We start from the raw sequence: 26,524 nt of genomic DNA, 5'->3' as shown, positions 1-26,524 counted from the left end.
TGATTATCACTTCAGCGCATGAAATTATGGAGGAGTTTCAGAAGAGAAATGAGACTTGATATGTGTGTTTACTGTTTAGTTATGTTTCGTTAAAGATATACTAATTGTTTAAAAAATCTTTTTTTACACTATTGTATGGTTGTTCAATGTGGACTTACAATTTTTGTTTATTTTCCTTTAATAAATAAATATCACTTTGCCTTTTAAAAAAATGAATTAATTTAAAAAAAATATTAATTAAGTTCTGGGATAATAAATAGTGAATAGATTATCATAGAAAATTTAATTAATATTTTTTAAAAATTAATTTATTCAAAATTAAAATCCTCGATACCCAATTATCACTCTCTTATTTTTCTAAAATAGCTACAAATTCTTTGTTCTGCAGAAAACTAGTGTCACACTACAACAGAGGGAGGTTGCGTTAAAACGCAGTGCGCAACTCCAATCTTCTTGATCGTGTGAGCTTCTTTCTTCACTGTTACCCACTCCTCTCTTCTACTAACATCTCTCTTCCTTTTTTTGTTCCTTTCCATTTTGTGTTCACCACACACATGTGGCTATTTAATGGGAATGGAACTGCTTATACAGTCATTATAAAATTGCAAATCCCCAATTGTAAATAGATGGAATGTTATATACAATTTAAAGGATAGGCTTCAATTATTTTGTTAATTTTCTGTGCTAGTTGTAGAACTCTTGCTGGTTTCATTGGTAGAAACTTTTTCGTTCTGAATTGTGAATTGTGCTTACCTACGTTGCTTTTGTTTTCTGCATCCTCTCTCTGAGTCACTCAATATAAAATGTTTATTTATTTTTTAAGACTGATTGTTTACTTAAAAATCTGTTTCTAGAAACTAACAAATTTGCATCGATTGGAGTGTTCTTGTGTCAGATGGACACATTTGGTGCATCGATTTCGGAGGCAAAAAACATTACAACAGGGAACCCTTATGACTGTTTGATCGAAATGGAGGGATTCAAGTGTCGTGTCGATGATATAATTTCCAAAGTTGATGAGGCAAGTATTGCTAGTGAGTGTTATTTCAACAATTAATAATACTCTTAATTATGTCAGTTTTCAAGATGCAATGTGAATTTTGTTTTGGGAAAATAAACTAAATATCTCACTTTTTGTACTCTATAGCAATTTTAGGGTATCAAATTACACATTTTGAAAGTTTAAGCCTTTAAGGTGTAAATTGCACATGGACCAGAGTTCAATAGGTTAACTGCTTATTCCCCTTTTATCTATCATATTTGTTTTGTTGAGTAATGCTACACAACTAGAAGAATTGTCTTAATATCTTAAAAATAATGGATATGGCATGAGTTTTGTTGAATATGCTTTCATGCGCTATGCATGTCTATGATATGTTTGCAAAGCTTTAGATGGAGGAAGCACTATTTCCTATTTTGAGACAGGAAGTTTAATGTGTTATGTTTTCTTCCTGCAGCTTGAGCAGAAAGTGAATGACATAGAAATTTTTTTCTCGAGCACGAATAAAAGACAAAAGAATATGGATAAAGGTAATTCGTCTACAAAGGATAAAGACAAGGAGAAACATGTTGCAAGTATTAAGAAGCAAAACAAGGTAGCATCACGTAGAGAAGCAGCAGCGGCAAAGAGAATGCAAGATCTTATGCGCCAGTTTGGCACAATATTACGCCAGGCAAGGAAACTATCTTTAATTTATGTCTAAAGTTTTTATAGACGACCCCTGGTAGTGAAACATGCATCTGTATGTTGATTGTTTATTTGTTTAGAGATGGTTCTTGTTTATTTTGGTTACATATGGGCTACGCTTTGCATCTGTATAAATTCGTGGTAATAGCAAGAATCAAGACACAAGTGTCAAATTATAACCTCTAGTTAACTTTTTTTTGGGTTAAAAATTGTATGCCTATCTGTGCTTTTGCTCTCTCTTTCCCTGCCCTTTAATCTCTGAGTGCAGAGAGCAATATAACACGATTATAGGTCAACTTTTGTGAATAGGGAAATAGGGAATTGATTCTTTTTTCATGATATGTAATACATTACCTCAATTTTATGTATAGTTATAGATGATCTTATTAAATTTCAATAGTTTAGGTAAATAGTTACATAGATGACTAAGTGCCATTTGACATGGTATCTAATACAACGATAAAAAGGGCTTTCAAGTATTATGAAGTTATAATTAGAGTTCAAGAAAATGATGAATGAGTCATAGGTCACAATGAGAGGCTTGTAATAGGACAGGTTTGACTACAGTCCTAGGATGTGACGGTGGATGATTCTAAAGTATCTACTTAGGGACTAATATGTTAAAGACTTAAATCCCAGTTTTGATAGATAATAATCTAATGTTTGCATAAAGGCTTTTAACTATTTAATTGTTTGTGAAGGTACACTAATTTTCTGCCACTAAGGTTCTGATTTACACATCGAATATGAAAATCAACATGCCTGAGTGGGGCTCTAGATTTTTGTTGATAAAAATGAAGATATTCATTTTATTTTGCCCACAACTTGAATCTTTTGTAAAGCCAACTATCTTATGTAATCTGATTTCTATTATCTTGCTTTATTTTCATTTTCAAATGTGACAGACGTGATTATTATCTGCACTCTGCTTCTTGATTTTACTGTAAATTTATTGTTTCATGTAATTTTTGGAACTTGAGCCCATGCCATGCAATTGAGTTGCGGTACATGATTTAGATAGTATATGCTGTCTTTCTCTTAGAACTACATATTAATTCGTAGCTGGTCTTTTTCCATCAGATCACCCAACACAAGTGGGCTTGGCCTTTTATGCAGCCTGTGGATGTCGAGGGCCTTGGTTTGCATGACTATTACGAGGTGAGGATGACATAGGGCCTTTTTTGGGAAGGATATTCCTTATTTGGAGACATTAGGACCCGTTTGGTTAGTGTCCATGTCTATCAAAGACATGGACACAGTTACACAGGTTACACACGTTCAATGTTTGTTTTGTAAGACATAAAAATGGAGAGACACGGTTACACACAGAGATACACAAAATACACGTATTTTGTGTCTCGCTGAAATGATAAGACACGGTGAGACACAATTTAAAACTTAATTTTGGACAAATTTATCCTTAATATTTTTTTAAAATTCTAATTTTATCCTCATTTATTTAACCTTTTTAGTCTCTTCTTCTTCTACACTGCCTCAGCATCCTTCTTCTTCTCCTTCACGCACTTTCATCTTCCATTGTAGTCATTTTTTTCTTCATCCTCCACTACAGCTACTTTCTTCTTCTGTTTCTGTTCCTCCCTTGACCCTCGAATCTGGCCACCAAACTTCTTCTTTTTCCTTGAGTCTGACCAGCAAAATTTCTCTTTCACGTCTGACCGTAAAACTCCTCTTGTCTTCGTGCCTCTTCTTTGCTAGTCATGGATGTCACCACGTCACCCCGTTCTCGCCATTGCAGATCGTCGTTGACACGGGTCTCATTGCGTCACTGCCATGGATCTCATTGCTTCACCACCACCATGTTTCAGATCTATTCCAGCTCCCTCTGTTTTCTTTTTTTTTTTTTGCTAGATCTGCAGTTTCTCATCACCTTCTTTGCTTCTGTCACTTTTCTCAACCCTCATCACATTCTTCTCACTTTTATTTCTGTTTATATTTTAATTGCCGATCAGTTTTTAATTTGAATTGTTAAACTAATAATTAAGTTTTTTGATGATATTGATTTGGATTGAGGTTGAAAAATTAGCATTGGTGTTAGAAACAAGTGATAATAATAGTAGCAGTGATGGTTATGTTTAGGATAAAATAGACATTTGAATTAGATATTGTGTCTTGTGTATCATCACCAAACATAATAATAAAATTTGATTTGTGTCTATGTCTACTTGTGTATTTGTGTTTATGTCTTTGTATCTAAAAGACACTAACCAAACACAGCCTTAGGGTGCGTTTGATACGTGTCCCAGGACACTGGACAGGGATATAGAGACAGTAGGGATGGAGACACAAATGTTATGTCTCTGAATTGTGTTTGGTTATAGTAGATAGAACTGAAAAAATGTCTTTGTCTAACAATTGGTCAAAATGAACAAAACTCAGAGACACGTATAAAATACCAAAACTACCCTTTCTAATTAAAAATTAAAAATTACTCCAACCTACACTTCTTCTCTTCCTCCCAGCAGCAACAACACTCACACACCCCCCATCAGATCCCAACCTCTTGTGTCTCCTCCATAATCTTTCTTTCTGCTGCCACCACACACCTCCACTAATCTCTCCTCCCTCTACCTTTATCCTTCTCTTTCCCAAAACCAAACCAAAACCACTCTTCCATTCCCTTTCCACCACCTTCAAATTTGTCACTCTTAAATCATGCCTTTTATTCTTATAACCTCCATTTCCGTTGTTCCCTTCAAATGTAAGAGAGAAAGAAGGAGAGGCAGAGGAGGAGGAGGGTTAGAGGAAGGGTAAAGTGACAGAGAGGTAGAGGAAGAATGTTAGGCTGTAGAAAACCAACAAGACAGAAAACTTAACATTGTAGAAATGGGGTGTTACGTTCGATAAGTGGACAGTAAAAGAATAGGGATAAATGTATTAGAGAGAGAATTGTGATAGCGCATACTACGGAAACGGTGGTAGAACCTTGCCTTAGATGGTTTTGGCATATGCAAAGAAAGCCTATAAAAGCCCTGAAAATATTAGATGGAGGGTACGCCGGTAGCTAGGGTGTAGAGAAAGATGAAAATTTATATGTGAAACTATTTAAATAGATCCAGTTTTTAATATGCTTGCATGTAAACATAATTTATAACGAGACCCTAGAATTGCTTGATCCTTCTTGGCAACTTCATCAAATTGGACAAGACTTGGTTGTTAATTTAACTTTTCTCTTTCATAAATATATTTTATTATGAAAAGAAATTTCATTTTTTTTAATATGTGACATATAGTTGTCGTTTTGGATCAATAGGCTTTTAATTAAGTTAAGGATCTTTCATTCGATACTGCATATTTCAGGAATCTGATGCTCCACAGAAATTTCTTATGAATTTGGTTAATCTGTTGGGTGTGGTGCATATTAGGTCATTGACAAGCCAATGGATTTTAGTACCATTAAGAATCAAACGGAAGCTAAAGATGGTACAGGATATAAGAATGTTCGGGAGATATGTGTTGACGTGAGGTTAGTTTTCACGAATGCCATGAAGTATAATGACGAAAAAAGTGATGTCCATGTGATGGCAAAAACTTTGCTGGAAAAGTTTGAGGAGAAATGGTTGCAATTTCTGCCAAAAGTTACTGAAGAGGTAAAGTCCTTTTTCTCTTAATTATTATTATTATTATTATTAGAACCTCTGATGGAATAAGCTTAATTCTTGTGAATTGTTTTCCCTGATATTAATGATTGTACTTGAAATACACGAATGAAGTGAGAGAAAGATTGTGTTTTGGATGAATTCCTTGAGAGAATCATCTCTCAGCGTCAATATATATATATATATATATATACATAGGTACAGAAATAAAATTCCTTAATACTAGGAGATACAACAGAATCAGATATCTAAAAACGGAAACTATATCAAAACAGAATAACTTATATAAAGCCTATATCTCTCAAAATAACTTATATACAGCCTATATCTCTAATCTGATATTCAACACTCCCCCTCAAGCTGGAGCATATAAATCATATGCACCAAGCTTGTTACATATGTATTGTATCCGAGGACCCCGGAGAGCTCTGGTGAAAATATCTGCAAGTTGATCGTTGGAGTTGATAAAGGCTGTTACTATTTCCCCACTTTGCAACTTCTCCCTTATGAAATGGCAATCAATCTCTATGTGCTTGGTCCGTTCATGAAACACAGGGTTGGAAGCAATATGTAAGGCAGCTTGATTATCGCACACCAGTTCCATCTTACTCGGCTCACAAAACTTAAGTTCCTTAACTAATTGCTTCAACCATACAAGTTCACATGTGGCAAGTGCCATAGCTCTATATTTAGCTTCCACACTAGATCTTGCTACAGCATTTTGCTTCTTACTCTTCCAAGATATCAAGTTTCCACCAATAAAAACACAATAACCAGATGTAGAACGTCTATCAGATGGAGATCCTGCCCAATCTGCATCAGTATACCCAACAATCTGGTTATGTCCTTTATCTTCATACAACAAACTTTTTCCTGGAGCACCTTTGATATATCTAAGGACTCTAACAGCTGCGTCCCAATGACTATCGCATGGGGAGTCAAGAAACTGACTTAGGATACTTGTGGCATATGAAATATCTGGCCGAGTGACTGTCAAATAATTCAATCGGCCAATTAATCTGCGATATCTACCAGGATCTGCAAGAGGTTCTCCTTGATCTGGACTAAGTTTTGTGTTGGGATCCATTGGTGTATCTACAGGTCTAGAATCCAACATTCCAGTTTCTTCAAGAATATCCAGAGCATATTTTCTCTGTGAGATACAGATCCCAGCATTAGATTGTGCCACTTCAATTCCTAGGAAGTATTTTAACTTCCCCATATCTTTAGTCTGAAAGTGATCAAACAAGTGCTGTTTTAACTGAGTGATTCCCTCATGATCATCTCCAGTAATGACAATATCATCCACATAAACAACTAGATATATGGAGGTCGTGGAGGAAGAATGACGGGAGAAAATTGAATGATCTGCTTCACTCTGAATCATGCCAAATTTAGAAATAACAGCACTAAAGCGACTAAACCAAGCTCGAGGGGATTGTTTCAAGCCATATAAAGATCGGCGTAAATGACTTACTAAGCCGGAAGACTCCCCCTGAGCAACAAACCCGGGAGGTTGCTCCATGTATACTTCCTCCTCGAGATCACCATGTAAGAAAGCATTTTTAATATCAAGTTGATGAAGAGGCCAATGGCGAATGGCAGCCATAGAAAGAAAAAGACGAACAGAGGCTATCTTCGCAACATGAGAGAAGGTATCACCATAGTCCAAACCAAAGATTTGAGTGTGGCCCTTAGCCACAAGGCGGGCTTTTAATCGATCAATGGTTCCGTCTGAGCCGACCTTAATAGTATAGATCCAACAACAACCCACAGTAGATTTGCCCGGTGGCAATGGAACAAGATCCCAAGTACCAGTAGAATGTAAGGCAGACATCTCCTCAATCATAGCCTGGCGCCACCCTGGATGTGAAAGAGCTTCTGCTGTTGTTTTGGGTATAGAAACAGAAGACAAAGAGGAGGTAAAAGCATAGTGCGAAGATGATAAACGATGGTAACTAAGAAAATTATAAATAGGATTAGGATTACGGGTGGAACGAGCACCTTGTCTGAGAGCAATAGGAGGACTACTGCTAACTCCCGAAGAAGGATCCAAGGACAGTTCAACCACGGGTTCAGGAGATGAGTTATCTTGGACTGCAGGCAGTGGGCGGCGATGATAAACCTGGAGAGGCTTTGTGGGAATAGGAGGCCCATCTAAGTAAGGAACAGGAAGCACCTCCGTAATGGAAGGTGAAGTGAGGTCGGGTGCAGAGAAAAAAGGGGTATTCTCAAGAAAAGTGACATCTGCAGACACGAAGAAATGATTAAGAGCTGGAGAATAACAACGATAACCCTTTTGAAATCGAGTCTACCCTAAGAAAACACATTTGATAGAGCGAGCAGTTAACTTGTCTTTGCCTGGGATAAGATCATGGATGAAACAAGTACAACCAAAGACTTGTAGTGGAAGAGAAAAAATGTGCTCATGAGGAAATAAAATGGAATGAGGAACTTGATTTTGCAAAACAGAAGAAGGCATACGATTAATTAAATAACATGCAGTCAGAACAGCCTCACCCCAAAACTTAAGGGGAACATGAGTATGGAGAAGAAGAGTGCGAGCAGTTTCAATCAAGTGACGATGTTTACGCTCAGCCACACCATTCTGTTGAGGGGTACGAGGACAAGACAACTGATGTAGAATGCCTTGGGAGGACAAGTAAGACGAAAAGGGTGCTGAAAAATACTCACGAGCATTATCACTTTGTAAAATTTTAATTGAAGTTTTGAATTGGTTTTGAATTTCATAACAGAAAGACTTGAAATGTGCAAATAATTCAGATCTGTCCTTCATTAAATATAACCAAGTGCAACGAGAAAAGTCATCAATAAAGGTGACAAAATAACGAAAACCAAAATGAGAAGTAACACGACTAGGTCTCCATACATCAAAATGAATAACAGAAAAAGGAGACGCAGCTCGTGGATTGACACAACTTGAAAAAGAACTACGAACATGTTTACCTAAATGACAAGTTTGACACTCTAAAGTAGTAAGACGAGATAAACTCGGGACCATAGCTTGTAACTTCGAGAGGCTGGGATGTCCCAGGCGACAATGGACCACGTCCGAAGACTTGACAGTAGCAACAGAAGACACAGTAGTAGTGGGTAAGGCAAGCCGATATAGTCCTTGAGACTCTCATCCTGTACCAATCGTCTGTCCCGTCCCTCGATCCTGCACAATGACGGAGTCAGCAAAAAAGGTAACAGAACAATTAAGAGAACGAGTAAGTTGGCTAATAGAAATCAAATTGAAAGGACAATTGGGCATGTAAAGAACAGATTTCAAAAGTAATGTAGGAAGAGGAGTAGCTTGACCTATTCCCTTAGCACCAATTTTAGAACCATCAGCCAAAGTGATAGAAGGAAGAAATGCAGGGTGTTCAAGTTTAGAGAGGACAGAAGAAGTACCAAAAATGTGATCAAAAGCACCTGAGTCGAGGACCCATGGTCCAAGAGAAGAGGAATGAGAGATACAAGCAACAGAATTACCAGAGTGGGCCAACGAAGCAACGGGAGTAGATGCCTGCTTTGAAGCCTGGTACTTGAGAAACTCATCATAATCATTGCCAGAGACAAATATCCCTTGTGGTTGTGCGGCTGAGTGAACGTCAGATGGGTCATTAGTTTGGACAACATTAGCTACCTTGGTAGGACGACCATGGAGAGCATAACATTTATCCTGAGTATGACCAATCTTATGGCAATAGGTACAACTAAGGCGAGTACGATTACCACGACCATTACCACGACTCCCACGGCCGCCGCGAGTGGGCACTTGAAAGGACACTTGAGAAGAAGATTGGGATGCCAATGCAGTTTGGTCGAAAGTATGGGTCTTAAGAGAGGGGCCGGATTGCAAGAGCCGTGCAAATACGTCCTCAAGGGAAGGAATGGGTGAGGTGCCCAATATTTGTTGCCGAAGAGATTCAAGTTCAGCTGGCAACCCAAGTAACGTAAGTACCAAAAACAGCTTTCCCTGTTGAGCATGATGGTCATTAGCATTAGACACATAGGGAAGGAGAGTCGAAAACTCTTCCTTGACAACTTCCACAGCTCCAACATAAGATTCCATATTAGTTCCTTGAAGCTGCAAACTACACAGCTTCTTAGCAACATGGTAAAGTCTTGCAATGTCATTAGTGTATAAAGCTTTAGCACGGTCCCACACCTTTTTACAAGTTTTGTAAGCTCGAAACATAGTCAGCTTTGGTGGATTAATGGTCTGCCACATAAGGTTACATAGCTGGGCATCAATCTTCTTCCAAGTGGTTTTGTCAGCGGTGCGAACATCATCAACAGATTTAGTAAGGTGGTCTTCATAGCCTTGGCCCATGAACCAAAGTTCCACAGAATCAGTCCAAGAAAGGTAATTTTTGGCACCCATCAATTTTTCAGAGGTCATTGTAGCGGTTCCAGAAACAACAGATGTTAGAACAGCCGGTTTGCCACCATTGGAGTTGGTGTCGGGGGTTACCTCGGAAGACATGATGGCAGACACTCAGAAACGGCCGGAAAACACCTGCAGAAGGGAAACGAGGGCCGGAAAAAGCCTGGGCAGCGGAGCGTGACGTTCACGCGCGTCTGGAGCGGAGGCGCGTGAGGACCACGCGCAGGAAAAGGGGCGGCGTGTGTCGGCGCGTGCGGCGGTTGACACCGGTGAAATTTTGGGGACAGGCCGAACTTGGCTTTCCGGTTCTGATTCTGGGGTTGCTTCGGAGTGGGTCTGATGTTTGACAAGGTTTTGGCCGGAAAAACAGTTTCTGACGAAGAGACACAGCTGATAGTGTCAGCTGGTGGGAAAAGGGAACACGGCTGAGAGATTGCAGCCGGAAAAGAAGAAAAAAAAAAATAGAAACCAGAGCCGGGTCGGAACCCGCTCTGATACCAACTTGAAATACACGAATCAAGTGAGACAAAGATTGCGTTTTGGATGAATTCCTTGAGAGAATCATCTCTCAGCGTCAATATATATATATACATAGGTACAGAAATAAAATCCCTTAATACTAGGAGATACAACAGAATCAGATATCTAAAAACGGAAACTATACCAACACAGAATAACTTATATAAAGTTTATATCTCTCAAAATAACTTATATACAGCCTATATCTCTAATATGATATTCAACAATTGTGAAGGATGGAATTTTCCAAATTCAGTTTTGTTGTGCATTTTCATTAGGTACCTACCTAGATTTTGTCCCCCCTTCTGATGATAATACCTCAATTCTTCTAATCATTTGGGATTATTAAATTTTAGGAAACAAGACGAGAACAAGAAGAAGCTGAAGCACAGTTAAGCATGCAGCTTGCTCAAGAAGCCGCTCATGCCAGGATGGCTAGAGACTTAAGTAACGAGGTATTTGTAAAAGTTCTATGATCTTATTGTTTAGTTTTCATATGGGGGGCGACAGGAAATTTAACACAATGAAGTACAATCTCTTGCAAGCATTTTAAAGATACTTCTTATACATGTCTTGAACTTGCTCAAGAGATTGAACCTTTTATCTTTTCAGCTGTATGATGTTGATGTGCATTTAGAAGAGCTACGGGAGATGGCTGTTAAAAAATTCAGGTTAGCTTTGATACGTCATGTTTTTCCTATGTATTTTGTATTTTTCTAGCTATGAAGTTGTGTGCATGTTTTGTTTGAATTGGAGAAAATGGTTTCAAAGTTACCTTAGTTACTTTATGGTGTAGCTTATTCCCCTTTGTGACACCTTAGGAATGGTGAAATTCATTCTTAATACATCTCAATTTTATGTCAGTTTCTGGGATACATGGGAGTATATTGTAGAATTCACTCTGAAAATGATGAACATTATGCAAGCTAAATTTGATATGGTCTATTGAATTGGATATGAGGTTGGAATAGATAAGCCTTAAAAGCATTTTTGGGTTTCAAAATCAGTTAGATATACTTTTCATGCTTTGAATACAATTTTAAAGTAGACAAGTTAAAGCAAAGTTAATATTTCCTTTGCCTAACTGTTGAACACTTGAACTGCTATAAAAAAGCCAGATTATATAACCTTTTTTATATTTGGAGTTGGAGATGTACATGGCATCACGATGGTCCTTGGACTTAAAACAATTCCATTAATTTGTTAATCCTTTTAAGTTTGAATTCTATTCCTTGATTATCTTTAAATGAAAATATAATTGAAGATGAACCGTACTCAATCATCCCTATTCTCCGTGCCGCCCTTGCCTCGTGTTTTAGTGACTTATTTCTTGTTATATCTTTCTCTGTCTTCAAAAGAGACATGACTTTGTTTTATCACCCCCATATGGCTAAGTTTGACAATATTGGTTGCAGGAAAATGACAACAGATGAAAAGAGAAAGTTAGGCGCGGCTCTTGCTCGGTTGTCACCTGAAGATCTAAGTAAAGCATTGGAAATCGTCGCCCAAAATAATCCGAGCTTCCAAGCAACTGCAGAAGAGGTGGATCTCGACATCGATGCTCAGGTAATTTATCTATATACTTCATTCCAAGTGTCACAATTTCATCCATTTGTTTCCCTTCATAAATCTTAAATAAAAAGATAATAAGAAACAAATGGATCTGTTTTCTGTTTTTCTTGCTTTCGGTTCATGCAGTTGGGGGGATATTATATTATGAGTATTTTAACGATTTATGCATTGTTTAAGCAGAGCCAGTCGACCTTATGGAAGTTGAAATACTTTATAGAGGAGGCTTTAGAAAAACAGAGCAAGAATTCAGGAAGCACCAGTGGCAATGAAAATCATAACAACAAAAACAAACGTAAACAAGAGTTATGTGATGCTGTTGCCAAAGCTTCTAAGAACAAGAAGCCCACTTGAAAGGTTATTTGGAGAAAGGGTTTTGCGTTATGTTATCTCCAACGAGTTATAATCAGCCCCAAAAATGAAAAAAGGATAAAACATAAAAAGAAAAAAGAAATTGAGTTGTAATGCACATGGAGTCGAAAGCAAGCCGATAGTATAAAGGTTCAGAAGGCTTTCAAGTATTCCAGAATCATTAGCCATTGATCGTGATAATATATATATATATATATATATATATATATATATATATATATATATATATATATATATATATATCAGCAGTCCTTAGTGTCAACGATAGCCATTTTAAATTCAACCTTTTGGGTACAGAAGAAATTTGTCCTTTGAAGGCATTGTTGGTTCTTCGTTATTTTTGGTGGTGGTTTGTCACATATAAGAATAAGATGGATCCGTATTCCATGTACCCCAGCTAAGTAGTAGAAGCAAGCAAAGGAGTTCTTAATTTTGATATTGGGTTTATAGTAGTGTTTTTTAATAATAATGTGTAAAATTTGGTGTGGTTTTTTTTTTTTTTTTTTATGTGGAGATCACAAATTTGACTTTTCAATTTGTGAAGTTTAATTTTTTTTTTAATTTTTAAAACAACCTAGCCTCCTATTTATGAAGTGATAGAAAACCTACCCTTCGATTTGTAAATAGACACAAAACTTACCATTTGATTTGTGAAGTAACACAAAATCTACCTTTTGATTTGTGAATTTTAATTTTTAAAAATTTTTAAAACACAAAATCTACTCTCGATTTGTGTTTTAGCATTGAAAAATTTTTTAAATGTGCAAATTGGACATTTCGATTTGTGATTATCTCTATATTAAATTAAAACACATTACTTGATAACCGAGAATAACACAACAATAATTTTCATATAAAAAAAACTACCGCAAGCAAAATGTCTATTGATATCATAGTTGTTAGAACTGAATCGATGATTGAATTGGTCAAGTTACTGGTTCATTGGTTTATTAGTTCAATTGATAAATTATTGGTTGAACCGGTAAAATCGGTGTCACGTAAATAAAAAATATAAAATAGTTAAAAGTTTAAAATTAAAATTTAAAATACATAACTTCACTAACATTTTATGAAAGAATTAAGTCTCAAATTCTAAAAATAACCAATAAAAAAAAACATATAATTTTTCAGTAAGACTGCAATAGTATCTTAATTTGACACAATAAAAGTAATAATTAATTCACAAATTTTATCATCTAACTATAATATCAGTAGATTTTAACACTAACATCAAAATAAATAACCTTAATCACAATACTAGCATTAAAATAAATCAAGCAGATTAATAAAGTTTTAGTAAAATTTATATTTATATTGATAATGGTATATAATTAAAATATAATTAATTTAAAAAATAGAGAATACAAATTTAAATTAAATTAGATATCTATAAAATTATGTAATTGAATGTATACTATATAATTAATATTTGTCATTTATAATAGTAAGAAGCTTCATGGTTGATTGGCAAGTGTGCATCGTTGCACCTTGAAGGTTATAAGTTCCAAACCTGGTGGAGACATTTTGAATAATTTTTCAAACAGACCGGTTCGGTTTGCACCCATTTTTACCGATTTTGACCGATTTGTTCCGATTCTTATCGGTTCATAGCGGTTTTTTTTCTTAAACGGTTCAAGAAGTAAATCGAACCGGTTTAGAATCTGATTCATTGGTTTTCTGGTTGAACCGGCCAGTCCGGTTCAGTCTTTACAACTATGATTGATATATACCAAAAATAGACATTCAGATTTGAATTTTCTTTTATTTAAACAAGGCTAAAAAGCCCAAAGAAGATTTCAAAACGGAAACTATATGGGGTAAAAAAACTCCCCCAAACATCTATGACCGAAAAAAAAATACTCCCCTAACATCATCAGCAACTATAGTTTTTAGATATACTTGAGGTGTATTCACAAAGTGATAAGCCTGATGGAGACGTTGGGGTCGGTCCATGGATTTTCTTTTCTTTTATCGCATTTTCTTCAAAAGATTGAAGGGAGATAGTGCATCAAGCTGTTCGCAAAGGCCAACTTGTTCCTCTTCTCCCAGGACCCCAAATGAGAAAATCCTAGGAGAACCGCCGACTCCAACTACTGTCCATGTACGATCTTACTAGATCTTACCAACTACCCATCCCGCCTTCTCTTTTCTGTAAACTTTCTTTAGCCGTTAATCAGTTACTTTGTTACCCTCTCTATAAATATGGATGAGGTTGATATCCCAATTTGAGCACAACTCTCCCCAATGCCATGGATAAGAGAATCTGGGTGTTCCTTCCGGTACTCCTTTTTGGAGATAACGTTCAGGACTGCTTTTGAATCCATTTCCACCACTATTTGACATTTATCGGTGATACTAATACAAATTTTTTTTGTAATTAATTCTAACCAAGTTGGTTTAGTTATTGATTAGACTAACAAAAATTACATACACAATCTAATGCATGATATGCCAACGAGCTATAACTCAAACGACATAATCTCTCCATCTTCATCTAGAAGTCTCGAGTTTGAGTCTCACTCCTAGCTTTGACAAAAAAAAAATCTAATGCATGATATCAGACCCTAACAAACTTTTCTTGAATTCAGTTTCTGATTTTAACGTTGTAGAATATTACAAGAGTAAAACAGTTGTATAAATCAAAAGCAACCCAATATTACATGAATCACCCAAAACAAAAAACGTTACTTGGATGTCTTCATGTATATATTTATGTAAATCCAATGTACTGAATTTGATTTACACATTTTAGTAGTAAATCAAATTACATAGAGCACTTTATTTAAACATAAATCGAATTCATATAATTCGAATGATATGAATTCGATTTATGTTTAAATGTAATGCTCCATGTAATTCGATATACATTAATTCGATTTACTATTAAAAGGTGTAAATCGAATTTAGTAATTTCGATTTACGTAAATATATGCATGAAAACATTTAAATAATGTTTTTCGTTTTGAGTGATTTACGTAATATTGGATTATTGGATTGCTTTTAATTTAAATAAGTGTTTTACCCTAATTACAAATTTCTTGGTTCATATATTCACAATCTTTATATATTGCTTTAGTTTCTGTCTTTTACCAAGTTGTTTGTTTTGTATAAAGTGATTCAGATTTTATGTGAATGGACTTTTTATGCTAAGATATAAAAATTTGGGTAAACTATTAAAAATGACATCCGATTTTGGAGATGCTAACAAAAATAACCCTCAATTTTGATAACGATAATATCTTTAAAATATTATAAAATGCGATAAAAATAATTAAAAATAATATTTTTTATTAGTGACAAATGTCTTTTGTATTTAGCAACTATCTTATGCATTTGATTTAAAATTTTGTAGAAATATTTGCATAAATACTTAAAAAGTACATACAACAAATTGAATAAAAATTTGATCTCTAGATTTTTCTTTATTTTTTAATAGTATACTTGGTCATTGATAAAAAAATCGCAAAAAATATAAAATCAACAAATTTTAAGGATAAAATTGTTTCATTTGTCTGATCATATTTGTAAAAAAGTGCATTAAAATTCACTCTTTTAAATACTTTTTGAGAATATATATTTAACGTTGGTATTTTTTCATGTTTCAAAATACTTTTAGAATATTTTTGTTATTAACAAAAGTGGGGTGTTTTCGTCCGTGCTTTTGAAAATCGAGAGAGATTTTGGTAGTTTATTCCAAAAATTTTCTGTTTTGTTAGTAATTTTTGTGTTGTTAGCGGTTTGTGTGTTTTATTATCAATTGGTTTATGTTCACTTAATATTTTCTATGTTTAACAAAAGTAACTTTTATGTTTTATTGAACTAATCGATTTCCGTGTTTGCTGGAAGCAAATTTATGTGTGTTTGTAAAAATTTGTTTGGTTTTGATTATTGTGTTTAAGGCACTAAATTTTTACTTAAAATTATTTTGTTAGTTTTTATAGATTTATTAAATTTTTAATTAAGTTATTATACTTTTTTTTTTAATTAGATCTCTATATTATTTTTAATTTTATAATTAGGTTTTTGCTAATATAAAATGTATTAGCTAGAATTAACAGAATATTTTTTGTAAATTAAAAGTAATCTATAATTAAAAACTTGATTAGATATTTGACCACATATTTTTAAAAAAATATTCAGTTAATTTTAATGTTTTTGACACAAAAATAACTTAATTACAAAATTAAAATAGTATAAAAAACTAATTAAAAGATAAAAAAGTATAATGACCTAATTATAAATTTAGTGAAACTATTATTACGCGAGTCAATAATCCAGCTAGTTAGTCATTGTGTTTCTTAGTTAACTCCGGCTGTAATTGGTTAGGAGCTGAGGTGGCATGATTAATTATTGGTGTAAGGGTCTTGGCACAGTGAAGTTAGTTAGCTTTCTAAAATTAAGAGTTAGTTACAAATCACTATAAGAAAAATGTTGAGTACTGTTGGATTTATCAACAAAAAAATAAAAAAAAAATTGTCAATATTATGTTTATCGGTGAATTTTCAGTCTGACCAAATTTGACGGTATAAACTTCACTGGAAAATATTTATCATCAAATTTTGATGTCTGTCGGTAACTTGTAGCGAATTTAGCGTCGGAATATGATGGTCCATGTGCAAAAAATCTAATGAACGTTATCGGTAGAAAAAATCCGACGGTAATATTGGCGCCATAAGTTGAGCCTTCGCACCTCTTTACCATCAGAAACATTTGACGGAAAATAATTTTATTTTTTTTTTATGAAAAAAGATGAATGGTCGCTACCATTGGAATTTTCCGTCAGTAAATCCCTGGTTGTGTGGATATTTTTTTAACAATGAATAAATTGGTATTTTATCTGAAAACAATGATTTATATATGACGTAAAATATCAAATATACAGAATGTAAACACGAAATGAAAGTTTGATAATGAAATATATAGGATAGAATTATATTGATATTAATCTTATTCAGATTCATCATCTTCTTCCTCTAGTTTATCATCCTCCTCTTCTGAGGTAATTTCCTGATCATTGAACTCTTCTTCTTCTTCTTCTTCTTCTTCTTCTTCTTCTTCTTCTTCTTCTTCTTCTTCTTCTTCTTCTTCTCCATCAACCCCGTCTTCTTCTCGAAGATCATCGTCGTCCAGTGGTAGTGTGTCGTCATCTTTCCTAAGGTCAATGATGTCATCATCCATAACCACTAAAAAAAAACACGCTGAATACCGTTGGATTTACGGTTGGATTTAGCGGCGACTATTATCGTCGGATTTAGTAGCGTTTTTTATGTTGGATATAGGCAAGATTTAGTTCCTCGATTTATTTACCGTTGGATTTTATGTTCTGACACTAAATTCGACAGTAATCGTTTGCGCGAAATTTTATTTCAGTAGCGCCAACTTTACCTGCGGGTCTTTCGTTGGATTCGGCTGCCGGTATATCGGTTTAGTGAAATACTGCATTTAGGCAACTTACAATTGGAAATTTCTGCCGTAAATCCGACAGTAAAATTAGGGTAAAATTCAAATGCAAACCCTTTCCTCCTCACTTCTGCGAACTCACTCTCTCTCTTCTCTTTCTCCTCTTGTCTTCTCTCTTCGGCCTTGAAGCTGCCGGCATATTCACTGCCAGCTAGAGCCTCCGCCGCCACCGCCGCTGCACCTTGTCGCCGTTGGAGCTGTCGGTCACTGCTAGAGCCATCGGGAACGCCGCCGCTGTTCGCGTTCATGGTCACTGCCGTCGGTGATGGTGATGTTGTCACCGTCATTGCCGACTCCTGTCACCACCATGCCTCCATTTTCCCGCAGCCACTATCAGAGGTAATTTTGGCATAAACTTTTTTTAAGATTGTTTTGTGAGTTTAATGTTTTGTTAAGTAGTTTATGAAATTATTGATTAAATTAGTGTAATGAAGTTTGTGATTAGAATTTGGTATAGTTTTTTTATTATTTTTAGATTTTTTGTTGAGTTTAGGAATTTGTTAGGTATTTAATCAAATTATTGATTAAATTAGTGTAATGAAGTTTGTGATTAGGATTTTCTATGTTAATTTAATATGAATACAAATTAAATTAAGTTAAGGTAGGTTAAATAGGGTGAGATTAAGAATGCCAGAAACTAGTGGAAGACTTTGTTTAGTTTGTTGAATTAGTTTCACCTTGTGACCTTAATAAGTTTTCTTTTTAATTAGGACGATGCTATTTCTCTGAGATCAATTGGAGTTCGCTTCTTCCGTATTCTGTGCATTCATGTTCCAGGTAGGTTTTCTATCTCTAAATATAATTCATTGTTTAAGTTTTATGCCGGACTTACGTTTTGTAGGATAGCATCTTAGGACGGAAGTTGGAGAAAGTCGTGTAGAGGCGCCTTCTCGAAACCCTTGTTTGTTGGAAAATTGTGGAGTTATAAGGGGTTGTGAACTAGAACGGTTAGGATTTGATGTGTTATTAAATTCGTATTTGTTCTAATTTATGTTTGTAGTTGTTTTTTCTATGAAAACTGTTAAATTTATTTGGTGGATGTCTCTGAATTAAGGAAAAATTTTGCTAAAATTCTGTTTAAATTGTTTAAAATATGTTTGGTTTGTGAAAAAAAATGATAATCAGATTTGGTTGGAGATTCTAATTCTCGGAGACCCCTGCTGAATTTTCTAAAAATTTTAATAAGTTGTGTTGTTGGATAAATTCTAGGGTGTTTGTTGCAAGATGATTCCAAGTCATCAACTGTCGATATATGATAGGGACAACAGTGGACGAGGAGGGTTTAAAACCTGAATTCTTTGAGGGGGTTGAAGCATTTGTTGCGTATGTCTTTAACATAGAACCATTTAGATCTCAATGAATATATAGGTATCCGTACTATAAGTGTCGGCTGACTAAGTGGTTAGGACCTTCAGATATAACACTTCACCTCTACCGTAATAGGTTCAACGATGGGTATTGGATGTGGACAGAACACAAAGAAGTGGATGAGCAGAGAATTAACCAGTTGATGAGCAAAAAGTATAGCTCACGGATACCGGCAAATGCACCGGATCGCTCAAGTAATACTACGGTGAGTGGATATCGTTTCCACGAGGATTAACGGATTGAGCACACAAATATCGAGTTAAACAACTAATTAGATTAATAAAATTTGGAATTGATGAATGTTGAAACTTGCTGAAAATTTGAAAGGCTTGAATGCTGGATTGCTTGAGAGCAGTGAATGTCTGGTTGATTGAAAGAAAATATATAATAGAGAAGTCAAGGGTTTCGGAGATGCTTAAGTCTTTGGAAAAATCAAACTTTGTTTACCTATTCTAAAGCATGCAGAGATCTTTTCACAACAAATCTTAATTAACTGATTTCTAATGTCTTGGCTCCTCAGTTTCTCTTCAATCAACCAACCGCCAATGTCTTAGTCAATCAATTAATCGAAGAGGTTAAGCAAAAAATCCGATTTAGTTTGTCATAAGATTCAAAAGTAGTCCTTATGTCAGATTATATGTCACGTATCCAAGCTAGAATCTTATGAGAAAACACAATTTTCAAAAGTTATCTTAATCTGAATTATATGTCATGTATTCAAAACTAGGGTGATTAAAAATCATGTATTGTGTCGCACATTTTAAAAACAATTATGTCTAGTCAATTCAAAAAGACATGTGAAAGAGTTTTCAAGCATAATTCGGATGTTAGTTTTGTCAAAGAAATAAACTCATTCAAAACCGGATTAGCACGCTTGTCGACACTACTAATTCTTTAGGGATGAAGAACGAAACACTCAATCATAAAACAGATCAATTCAATACTTTAAGACGAAAGAAAGCTTAGATTAATAATTCATAGAAACAAAAACAGAACTCCTAACTCTTGGACTAAAGAATTAGTTGCTCATAGTGGATGGAAAAACAACAATGAAATTGTGCTGCAGAAACTAGGTGTTTTCTCTGTGAATGTAATTCATTTATTTATACCTAGGATTTTCTTCTAATTCAAATTCAGAAACTAAATCTTATCTTAATCAGAATAATTAAGATAGCTCCTAATAATTTAAATTCTAGAATTAAAATATAATCAAATCAGATTCAAATCTAATTATTACAGAATTTCTTTAATCTTCAATTCAGAATCACATCTTTCAGGTTAGGCTTTGTTGGGATCATTATTGGCATCGCACAGGGCTTCTCTGGCGTGTAAGTAAGCTGGCTTCCTTGGGCTACACATTGTAAGAACCGAAATAAACGCTTTAATAAAATAATAATTTATCTGCCCAAAATAGGTTCGAAAATATAGAAATGATATTTTGAAAATAAAAGGTGAAATTTGAATTCAATGAATTTTTCTAAGTGGGAAAATGTATCTTTTACAGAGAATTTTTATAAAAATGCGTACCGGCTCTAGTCTAACCGGAATCGCGTGTTGAGAAAAATAAGATTTTGAAAATTGAATTTATTGTTTTGAAAGGACAAAAATAATTGAGAATAAAAAACCGAGCGCTAATTTTAAAGGTTTCAGCCCAAAGTTGGCTAAACGGGCTAAAAACGCTAAAAGATTGGACCGGACCCAAGTTAGGTCCAAGCCCAACATATATATTCAGATTTAAGTGGCCAACCTAGCCACTTTCAGCACAAACAAGAGAGGGGAAGCGCTGGTAAGGGAAGATAGGAGAAGAGGGATTGCTACTATTCATCTCCTCTTTCTTTTGGCAATAACTTGAGCTACGAATCTCCGATTGACGAGCCATTTGCGGCCACGCGAAGCTATTTTCAAGCCCGTCATTTCTAACTAAGGTTTGTAGGTAAGAACTCAAAACTCATGCTCCATTTTGCTGCCATAACATTTTCGTATTTTTATGTTTGGTTTTTGAGTAGATTTTGTGATTTTGTTTGTTTAAGGGTGATCTAGCATTACAATATTGTTTGGTTTTGCCCCTAATCTTATTGGGTAAGGTAAGTCTCTTCAAACTCTTGTGGTTTGATATTTTGGGTTAGCCCTAGTGATATTTTTGTATGTTATATGATGTTAGATTGAGGTTTGGTGTTTGTTGGAGTGAGCTTGGTGATTTTGGACATTTGAGTTTGAGCTTGGTGTTTTGAGTTGCGTGGGAATCGGCCAAGGTATGGTTTCGGTTTTCTTTATTTAATATGTAATATTTCTGGATACTTAGGCTGGTGGACCTTAGGATAGGATTGGATTGGTTGTTGAAAATTGTGGATTGATGATGTATGATGATTTTGATGAATGTGATAATTTTGATGATATTATGATGTTATTGTTAATAAATGATATTGAAGATTGATAATGGTGTTGAATGATATAATTTATGAGGATTGAAGATGTCATAGGATGAATGAGGTTTATGAGTGGTTGGATTGTGCAAATTGGTTAATGTTGATATTTTGATTTGGAAGTTGTGTATTATGTTGGATTTGTGGTGGGAAGAGTTGGAAGAGAATGAGTGGGATAGGTGTTGAAATTAATGAAAATGATATGAAATGGTAAGTTGTTGTGTGTGGTGGTGTTTTATAATGATTGGGTATGTTTTGGTTATGGAATTTGGAAAGTAGAGAACTTTGATGTTTTTGTGTAAAACTTGATTTTTGGTAAACTTTGGCGGATCATAACTTGAGCCTCAATTTTTGAAATTAGTTGAAAGTTACTTCAAATTAAAGATGATTCAAACAGCTTCAAATTGATATAAAGTTTGAGAAAAAAATGGAGTTTTGTATAGGAAGTTATGAACGTTTAAAGTTTGGGGTCTAAAACTGAAATTTTTGCAACTTAACTTTTCTGGAGTTTGATATACATGTGTACGTGGACCCATGCCTCATACGCGGATGGTGGTTTTTGTCCAGCACTCCTGTGTACGTGGCCTAGGTATGAATACGTCAAATGGTCCAATTTTCTTGTATGCATACGCGGACGTACATTTTTCAACGTGTGCGTATGCGGCCCCTGTTTTGCTGAAAAATAATTTTTTTCTTCATTTTTAAGGGTTCGCTAGCTTTCCAAACTTCTTTATCTACTCTTTAAGATTTTTAACTATTAATTAGGCCTTAATATTATTAGAGATGGGTTAGCAAATTAAATTGGTAATTTTCCGTATGAGTTTAGAAGACGGAGACTTAGGTTTCTGAAGTTGTGAGGGAATAGGCAGAGTACTATATTGGTGATGGTTTGAGAGCTTGGGGGTGATGATAACTTGTGAAATTAAGAACTGATGATGGTTATGATGAGTGTGGGTCCCGGAGATAAATGATGAACTTGTTGGTTATTGAAAGAGTGTGCAGGGCACTATATCCCTGGCGTAGCAGATTCTCTACTACATGAGTGTGCAGGGCCTATATCCCTGGCGTGGCAGATTTTTCTGCTGCAAGATTGTACCTGGCACTATATCCCTGGAATGTTGAGACTTGAGAGCTGAGAAAAATTTGAGATGAGAATATGGTGAAGATTGATAACCCTCTTTGCTGTATGAGTGTGCAGGGCCTATATCCCTGGCGTGGTAGATTCTCTGCTGTATGAGTGTACAGAGCCTATATTCCTGGAGTGGTAGAAAGGCTACATTCGAAAGGATGTGTCGGGTTGGCACTATAACCAACATGTGATATCACAGCCAATAGGACAGACATTCATCATGTGCATTTTCTATATGCTTGCTTGCTTTGATTACTTGAGTTATGCCGATTTGAATGACATGCCTAAATGCTAGTTGATTTACCTGCTATATATGTATACTAATTATGTTTTACTTGCTTGCATTACCTGTGATTTTGTCTGGCGTTGAGGAGGATCGGAAGGCGGTGGTGATGAAATCACACGGAGGTTAGGTTGGTGAAGGTTGTGGGATACAGCGGTGTGATTGGTATTAGTTAGAAATCCCCTAAGTTTAGATAACCCTATTTATTTACTGTTTATGGTTTAAATTATTTATTTATGTTAAGCTTGAATATCTGTATCGATGTGAAGTTCTAGGATTGTCTTTGGCATCCAGGAACCTTACATCTTATATATTTGGGCACTGTTACCATATTGAGAACCTCTGGTTCTCATACCATATTCTGTTGTTATTTTTCAGATGCAGGTCGTAACCCACCTCGGTGAGTTAAGAGATGGTAACGGAGCGGAGGATCTTTTATCACTTTTTGTAGTTTGATATATTTGATGTAGTTACTCTCTCATCCTTTGTATTTTTATAACTTTGCTGCCTTAGAGGCTTTATTTCTGAAAACTTTGAGAGATAGGTTGTTGCTGTTTTAAAACTTCAAAACTCTATTGTATTCAGTTTGACTAGCCAGCCTAAACTCCGCAGGCTGTAACTAGTCCTCCTTTCGTATATCATAATTATATATATATATATATATATATATATATATATATATATATATATATATATATATATATATATATCTTGTTTTCTTTAATTATTACCTTGTGTATCCTGGAGCTATCGACAAGATTTTATATTTATTATGTCTTGTTCTGTCCGTGCCTACGCGTTTAGTATTGTGTGTGAACGTTTCGCGTATTGTAATTTCGCTTTATGCAAATTTGAGCTTTATTCCTTCATCGGGCTTCTAGTTATATAAATTCTTGGACATATATTATATATTTTAAGCCTTAGAATTGTTGTGGCACTTTGTTATCCTTTGCTTTATGGCTAAAGTTAAATCTTAGGGTATCGGGTTTTTACACGCATGGTACATCCACTAGCAGCATGACTCGCCCTCTTTGGGTTAAGCCTAAGGCGTGGCACGCCTCCTTGCTGCATTGCACGCTGGGCTGGCCTCTTCATGGGATGTGGCACGCCAGCTTCCTCATGTGGCACACCATGCTTTACTTTTTTCATGGATGTGGCACGCCTTATTCTAGGTGTTACACGCCCTGCTTGATTTGGCTCCAGGGCGTGGCACGCCCTCCCCAGCATTGCATGCCTCTGCTTCTTCTCCCCAGGACGTGGCACACCCTGCTCCATGCATTGCACACCTTGTTCAACTCTTCTCTATGTCGTGGCATGGCCATGCCTCTACTCCCTTGCATGGCTTGGATCCTCACGTACATTGCTTGTAATGCTTGCTCTTTTATCATCCTCTCTTTGCTACTTGATTTTCATCTCTTTAATCCTGTATTTCTTTAAAAACACTTTGAAAATACTTATTAGAAATGATACTAAAAAGTAATGAGATTAGAAGAAGATTATACAATTAAACATACAGAAGAAAGAGAAAAACATAAGAAAAATATAATATGAACTACTAAAGATGCGAACGCATCACCAGTCTGCCTCGAATTTCAATATGGCGGGGGGTCGATCAACGAGGGTTCAGGTGGTTAGAGAACCAAACATGTAAGAAATGAATTGGGAAGGTAACCAAGAGAGATACAACAAGATGGTATTTGATACAATAGGTGTTATTGATATGGAAGATGCTGAACAAGAGCCTAACCCAAAGGCAAAGAGCTTTTATCATCTATTAAAATCTGTCGTGAAACTGGTGCACGAAATCGTGATCTTCAACAATGGCGCCAATGGCTTGGTGCTCTCAAACGTGAGTCACACTTTGTCACAATTTCACACAACTAACCAGCAAGTGCACTGGGTCGTCCAAGTAATAAACCTTACGTGAGTTAGGGTCAATCCCACGGAGATTGTCGGCTTGAAGCAAGCTATGGTCACCTTGTAAATCTCAGTCAGGCGGATTTAGATAGTTATGGAGATTTGATAATTAAAACATAATTGAAATATAAACTAGGATAGATATACTTATGTAATTCATTGGTGAGAATTTCAGATAAGCGTATAGAGATGCCTTTCATTCCTCTGAACCTCTGCTTTCCTGCTGTCTTCATCCAATCATTCCTACTCCTTTCCATGGCAAGCTTTATGTAGGGCATCACCGTTGTCAATGGCTACATCCCATCCTCTCTGTGAAAATGGTCCAATACGCTGTCACTGCATGGCTAATCATCTGTCGGTTCTCGATCATACTGGAATAGGATTTACTATCCTTTTGCGTCTGTCACTATGCCCAGCACTCGCGAGTTTGAAGCTCGTCACAGCCATCCCTTCCCAGATCCTACTCGGAATACCACAGATAAGGTTTAGGCTTTCTGGATCTCAAGAATGGCCGTCATGGGTTCTAACTTATACCACGAAGATTCTAATATCTCGGACTCGGTCCTCTGTATTAGATATCTAAGAGATACTCATTCTAGCTTGTTTGCATGTAGAACGGAAGTGTTTGTCAAGCACGCGTTCATAAGTGAGAATGATGATGAGCGTCACATAATCATCACATTCATCATGTTCTTGGGTGCGAATGGATATCTTAGAATAGGAATAAGCTTGAATTGAATAGAAAAACAATAGTACTTTGCATTAATTCATGAGGAACAGCAGAGCTCCACACCTTAATCTATGGTGTGTAGAAACTCTACCGTTGAAAATATATAAGTGATGAAGGTTCAGGAATGGCCGAATGGCCAGCCCCCATGATCTAAGAACTAAACGTCCCAAGATGTCTAATATAATAGTAAAAAGTCCTATTTATGCTAAACTAGTTACTAGGGTTTACAGAGATAAGTAAATAATGCAGAAATCCACTTCTGGGGCCCACTTGGTGTGTGCTTGGGCTGAGCATTGAGATTTACACGTGTAGAGGCTTCTCTTGAAGTTGAATGCCAGTTTGTAACCTGTTTCTGGCGTTTAACTCCACTTTGCAACCTGTTTCTGGCGTTTAACTCGAGAATGCATCATGGAACTGGCGTTGAATGCCAGTTTGTGTCATATAAACTCGGGCAAAGTATGGACTATTATATATTGCTGGAAAGCCCTGAATGTCTACTTTCCAACGCAATTGAGAGAGCGCCATTTGAAGTTCTGTATCCCCAGAAAATCCACTTTGAGTGCAGGAAGGTCAGAATCCAACAGCATCTGCAGTCATTCTTCAACCTCTAAATCTGATTTTTGCTCAGGTCCCTCAATTTCAGCCAGAAAATACCTGAAATTACAGAAAAATACACAAACTCATATTAAAGTCCAGAAATGTGAATTTTATTTAAAAACTAATAAAAATATACTAAAAACTAACTAAATCATACTAAAAACTATGTAAAAACAATGCCAAAAAGCGTATAAATTATCCGCTCATCACAACACCAAACTTAAATTGTTGGTTGTCCCCAAGCAACTGAAAATCAAATAGGATAAAAAGAAGAAAATATACTATAAATTCCAAAATATCAATGAAACTTAGCTCCAATCAGATGAGCGGGACTTGTAGCTTTTTGCCTCTTAAATAGTTTTGGCATCTCACTTTATCCATTGAAGTTCAGAATGATTGGCATCTATAGGAACTTAGAATTCAGATAGTGTTATTGATTCTCCTAGTTCAGTATGTT

General features: G+C 35.6%; 1 protein-coding gene across 11 annotated transcripts; it reads left to right on the top strand.

Annotated features, from left to right (window-relative positions):
- The first annotated feature begins 344 nt into the window (after window positions 1–344).
- LOC112750526 (transcription factor GTE6) lies at window positions 345–12,309 on the top strand. Of its 11 annotated transcripts, none has more exons than XM_072216643.1 (9): window positions 345–461; window positions 896–1,021; window positions 1,458–1,673; window positions 2,768–2,845; window positions 5,071–5,295; window positions 10,576–10,674; window positions 10,832–10,890; window positions 11,635–11,785; window positions 11,972–12,309. In XM_072216643.1, the coding sequence occupies exons 2-9, from the start codon at window positions 896–898 to the stop codon at window positions 12,140–12,142; spliced, it is 1,125 nt and encodes a 374-aa protein (XP_072072744.1). In that variant the 5' UTR covers window positions 345–461; the 3' UTR covers window positions 12,143–12,309. The 11 variants fall into 11 exon arrangements, with proteins under 11 accessions (XP_072072744.1, XP_025655072.1, XP_072072748.1 ...); XM_025799287.2 differs by having other exon boundaries at window positions 10,775–10,890; XM_025799289.3 differs by having other exon boundaries at window positions 348–461; window positions 855–1,021; window positions 10,775–10,890.
- The last annotated feature ends 14,215 nt before the right edge of the window (window positions 12,310–26,524 follow it).

Source organism: Arachis hypogaea, chromosome 15, assembly GCF_003086295.3.
Source record: "Arachis hypogaea cultivar Tifrunner chromosome 15, arahy.Tifrunner.gnm2.J5K5, whole genome shotgun sequence".
NCBI lineage: Eukaryota > Viridiplantae > Streptophyta > Magnoliopsida > Fabales > Fabaceae > Arachis > Arachis hypogaea.
The sequence above is the reverse complement of the archived record's forward strand: the minus strand, read 5'-3'. Positions and strand labels throughout refer to the sequence as shown.

Coding starts and splice junctions, on each gene's coding strand:
- LOC112750526 (XM_025799287.2), top strand. CDS start 896: ATGGACACATTTGGTGCATCGATTTCGGAGGCAAAAAACATTACAACA. Junction 1,674..2,767: donor TTGGCACAATATTACGCCAG/GCAAGGAAACTA, acceptor TTTTTCCATCAG/ATCACCCAACACAAGTGGGC. Junction 5,296..10,575: donor TGCCAAAAGTTACTGAAGAG/GTAAAGTCCTTT, acceptor ATTAAATTTTAG/GAAACAAGACGAGAACAAGA.